Source organism: Polistes canadensis, unplaced genomic scaffold, assembly GCF_001313835.1.
Source record: "Polistes canadensis isolate GaletaPanama2010 unplaced genomic scaffold, ASM131383v1 scaffold_273, whole genome shotgun sequence".
Classification (NCBI taxonomy): Eukaryota; Metazoa; Arthropoda; class Insecta; order Hymenoptera; family Vespidae; genus Polistes; species Polistes canadensis.
The window spans coordinates 174,765-180,167 of NW_014569820.1; the positions used below are offsets into that span (position 1 = coordinate 174,765).

Sequence of the window (5,403 nt, forward strand, 5' to 3'; positions counted from 1 at the left end):
CTGCTTAACTAGAATCTTAACAGTTTTACGTATGCTTAACGACAATTTAATTTAAACTTTATTGTTTTTAGATAGAAATGTGTGGAAAGGGAAATTTATTCTACGTACTACATTAGTCCTTGGTAGGGGTAATAATAAAAGTGACAAGGAATACAATAAACATTTCATGTAATATAATATATTTAATTTAAATGTGGAACAAAATAAACAGTTTCTTTATCCTTCTGATGATGTATTATATAATAAACGAACTCTATGATATTGACGTAAAAATGTTTTCATAATATTCTTATAATTATTAATTACTCTCCAGTATAAATTTAATAGATATAAAATAATGGCCAGGTCTGCTTCGACTTTATACATTTAAAAGTTTTAATTAAGGCCTCCTATAAAATAATTCATAATGAGTCCCTACACGAATGTAGAGTCCTATCTCTTTATTCAGTCTCCCTACGTAATATCTGGCGAAAAAAAGAGAGTTCCGTTAATTTTGATGATACTTTCGTTTAATAAGAGAGCCTGTCACAAAGATGCAATATATTTTCAAAAATAAAATTATAAAATAATACTAAAGCAATAAAACGAGTTCAGTGTTTAACTATTAGACGTTAAATGCCTTTCTAGACCTATTCTTTTTTATGCACCGTTTATGTTTCGCTGTAAGAAAGTCTATCGTTATTCGATGATTACATTTTTGAGTCGGTTTCCCTCTCCGGCCTTTCATTCAATAATCTCAATCTCTATGTCTCACACATACTAAAGATTTATCTTACTCGTCACCACACACATACATAAAAATCATATAAATTGTATATTTTTAGTAAAAATTTTAAGTAAAAAAAAAATTATTTTCACATAAAAATTATCCCTTTTCGTCTACATATTTCATTTTTACAAAAGTATATTGTCGAGAACATATTTGTATGTCGTATATATAAATATATTTTCAATATTATATGAGTTCAAAATCCAAATATTGAACTTTTTCAAAAACGTGCAAGAATACTGCTTCAGGATAAAGAAATAGCTTCTTGGTTTACATTAAATTATAAAACACAAAAAATTACCCAGAATAACAAACCATTTATCTTATTTTATTCGTTTATTGTTGTAGTACCTGTAATTCTTTACGTGTTTCTATTCAATTTTAAACAAATTATTACACTTGAATTTTTTCACTGTAAAATGATAGTGCCATTGCTACAGATACGTCAAATGATAGGTCACGAGATTTACGTAAATAAATTCTTAATTCATCGTCCAGGAGTCCTTCACGAAATCGTTCGCATACTTGTTTATCTGAGGTATTGGCATTATTGCACTTCGAATATATTTTCTGCAAATTTTCAGCATATCTTTCTATCGTTTCTTGTTCATATTGATTTCGACACAGGAAACGATTTCTATGTAAGTCAGTTTCACCGACAGATGCAAAATGAAAAAGGTAATAATTTATTATCTGGTCGTATGAAAGTTCAGAGAAGTTGATAGTGGGGTTGACATTCTTTACATGCGTATGAACATCATTATCGACCATATAATTAAAAAATATAATAATTTCATCATCTGGTAGCATGATTGTATCCGTGACATACTCAAATTTGTTAAACCAGACATAAAAAAGTTCTCCCTTTTCCGGATGGAATGTAGGAATCCGTGTAAGACCTAGATTCAGATGGAAAATTATGTCTTTAAATTTTGTTAATTCAATGGCAAATTGTTCTATTTCATCAAATGAAAAGCTAGGAAACTTTTTTAGAATAGTTTTTATTTCTTTGTCATAGATTCCATCAAGAAATCGTTGGCATATTATTTTTTGTGGGTCATTTAAATTACTGCACTTATTATATATTTTCCTTAAATTATGAATATATTCTTTTATCGTTTCAGTTTCATATTGACTTCGACACAGGAACCGTCCTCTGTGTAAATCAGTTTCATCGTCAAAAGCAAAATATTGAAGGTAATAGTTTATTACCTCGTCGTATGAAAGTTCTGAGAAGTTGATAGAAGGGTTAGCTTCCTGGACCTCAAGATGGATATCATTATCAACCCTTTCATTAAAGATTTTAAGAATGCTCATATCTTCTCTTTTAGCAATGTGTACTATATACTCAAATTTATTTAACCAGTCAAAAAACGAACCATCATACACTGGACTGTAAGTATCAATCAATAAAAAATTTTGATTTTTATAAGTATTTCTTTCATTCAATTTTTTAAACTCAATGGCCATTGATACAATGTCAACGTACAATAAACAATTTTGTACTTTAAAGACAGTTATTATTACTCTGTCGCGGATTCCATGAAGAAATTGTTTACTTAGTTTTCCTTCTAGGTAATCGTTATAATGGCATCTAGCATATATTTTTCGTAATCTTACAGCATAATTTTGTATCGCCTCTAGTTCATATTGTTTACGACATAGAAAACGTTTTCTGTGTAAGTCAGTTTCATCGGCAAAAGCAAAATATTTAAGGTAATAGTTTATTATCTCGTCGTATGAAAGTTCAGAAAAGTTGATAGAAGGGTTGGCATTTTTGACATTCGTATGAACGTTATCATCGACCATAGTATTAAAGTATTCAACCATTCTATGATTTGATACATTGAGAACATCTGCAACATACTCAAATTTATTTAACCACACGTAAAATAGACCTTCATTTTCGGGACTGTAAGTATTGATTGTTGGATGAGTTTCACTTTCACGATTATTTAGTCCTTCAAATTCTGCTATTTCAAGGACCTTTTCTACAGTTTCATTATATGGTAAGATAGAAAGTTTTTTTATATGAGCTTTAATTTCATTGTCTCTGATTCCATTAATGAATTTGTCACATAATTTTTTTTCTCTTTCATCTCTATACTCGCACTTATTATATATTTTATGTAAACTGTTAGCATATATCTCTAACGGCTCTTGTTTATATTGATATCGCTGTACAAATCGAATTCTGTGTACATACTTTACATCCATAGTAGTAAAATAACGAAAGTATTGGTTTATTATTTCTTCGTATGAAAGTGCAGAGAAGTTGACAGAAGGGTTGTTTTGCTTGATAACTTCTTGGACATTATTATCCACCATTTTATTAAAAATTTCAACCATTTTATCGTTTGGTATCTCGATCATATCTGCTATATACTCAAATTTATTTAACCACAAACAAAACGAATATTTATTCAACTTTTTGTAAGGACGTAGCAATAGCAGAACTCGTTTTTCATAATCAGTTTCTTCATTATTTTCGGGTAATAAATCCTCGTTACTCATTATTTTTTAAATAAAAAACGCTTTATATTTCTTTTTGCACAAAAATCGATAATATTGTAAAAGTTATCTGTTCTGATTTTTCTTTGCTTTGGCAATAACCTTAATTCACTTTTCTTTTAAGAACACGTATATGATTTAAATTTTCCGTTATTTTTTTTACATGTATATATAAATAAAAGATATAAGTTTTTAATGTATATTAAAATTAATTTCAAAAACTGTAAAGTTAATGAAAATAAACGTTAAAACTTATATTACTTTAAGTAATGATTTAACAGTTCAACATATTCTTAACGACTAACTATTTAAACCTTATTGCTTTTATATAGGAGTGAAGAGGGAAAAATATTCAATACTCTACATTTGTCCTCAGTAGAAATAATAATACATTTACCAGTAATAATGTATATAACAAATTTAAATGTGTAACAGTTATTGAATCCTTTTGATGACGTTATGATTTTATATATATAGACTAGAAGCCAAAGTCAAAGCAAAAAGATTAACCATAAAAACAAGTATTCATTCCTTATGCTTTTTACATTCTTATGTATGCCTAATTTCAAATATTTTATGTCAAGTCTTTCTTCGATGAACTTTAATTTCTTTAACGGTGTATTAACAACGACATTAAACAAAAAGGAATACATTTCAGTGAGAGATGTAATTAGAATTTTAATAAAAATATTTCATAAATTTATTATTATTCAAAATATAGTTCGCTTACTTTAATTTTACAAGCAGTCAAGAGTAATTCTGGGAAAATGTCCTTAAGTCGTTTAGAATCGTATTATTATTCTGCTTATTCTGATGGCATGCCATCAAAGTAAAAGCGATACATTACATAGCAATAAATCTTTCTTTTGATAAAGAGATATTTTTCTACCAAAGGTTAGTAATTATCTTCTATTTTTGAAGCATAGGTTGTTAACTTATCTAATATTTCTTTTCAGTATAGCTAAGAATTTGTCAAGTTGATTTGTTTTATAAATCTGTAAAAAGTGTCTTTACTAGGGTAAGGAGTAGTTTTTATAAATTTGGATCGGTCATTGCTGTTATTCTATGACTAACCGTCTTTATAATAGTTGTAAAACATATTATTTATTCTATTTTCCAGGGTTACACTTTAAATACTACATGTGGTTAGAATCCTCATGTATTAATAGTCGTTTTCGATTCCATTACTGGTCTGTTACTGCACCTGGCAAATCACTGATAAGGACTTCCGGACGAGATAGTTCGTTTTTCATCGTATGTTTTGGCTTTTCCATTCGTTTTTTTATCGATAGACAATTTCTCTCTTATTTACTGCCAAATATTRTATCTTCTGCAACACAGTTTCTTCGTCTTATACTCACAGTTGCAATTACCACTTTTTCTATCTTTACCATATTGTCTTGGTCATTTTAAGGGGCTCCTTTCTTAACGTGGAAAATTCTCAGTTCTAGAAAATCAACACCAATAAGCAACTTCTTGTTTCAAAATAGCACCTGAAAGAACTCAAATTAAAATTGAGAAACGGTTTTCATCTATTGTTACTTCTGTCGTAAACACTCCCAATGCTGCATATGCTAGCGATTTGATTTTTGAATGTTTACTAGCAAACCAAGCAAAATATGCTGGATCGGTTAAAAGTATACTCATTATTATTGATCTAAGTTTTACAAATGAAATACAGTATCAAATTTTGCAGCACCTATCTTATTTACCGGATCTTTTATTAACTAGCTTTAATTTTTTTAAACATATCGAACAGTTTCTATACGCTGAATAGTATGAAAATAAAGACAGTCTGAAAAATTCCATGTCGCAATTTATTGAAATCAAAGATCAGAATTTTTCTTAGACAGGCATTTATGTATTAAAATCTCGTTGAGAAAAATGTATTAAAGCAAATAGAGTTTACTTTGATTAAATAAACAGGTTTTGAGAAACGTAATATATAGTTTTATATATTCACTTAAAAATTCGACATTTCATACGCACCAACCTAATACTGCGGACGGAGTCTGCGTCACAGYACGCGTTTCTTCGGTCTTAACATTTTTCTTCTGACATTTATTCCTAAGCCCTTTCGTAGGGCTCGTCTTGATAGGATGACCAAATGCATCACGATTATT

At 28.8% G+C, this 5,403-nt stretch overlaps 1 protein-coding gene and 1 long non-coding RNA gene across 2 annotated transcripts; both read right to left on the minus strand.

Annotated features, from left to right (window-relative positions):
* Positions 1 to 347: 347 nt before the first annotated feature.
* LOC106790963 lies at positions 348 to 3,293 on the minus strand. Its single transcript, XM_014756253.1, has 2 exons — positions 1,982 to 3,293; positions 348 to 1,668 (listed from the first exon to the last, which is right to left on the minus strand). Exons 1-2 carry the CDS (start codon positions 3,281 to 3,283, stop codon positions 1,510 to 1,512), a joined length of 1,461 nt encoding a protein of 486 aa, XP_014611739.1. The 5' UTR covers positions 3,284 to 3,293; the 3' UTR covers positions 348 to 1,509.
* A 1,315-nt stretch (positions 3,294 to 4,608) lies between these two features.
* LOC106790964 lies at positions 4,609 to 5,397 on the minus strand. The gene is made up of 2 exons (XR_001382141.1): positions 5,270 to 5,397; positions 4,609 to 4,727 (listed from the first exon to the last, which is right to left on the minus strand). It is a non-coding gene; the product is annotated as an uncharacterized LOC106790964 (long non-coding RNA).
* Between the last annotated feature and the right edge of the window lie 6 nt (positions 5,398 to 5,403).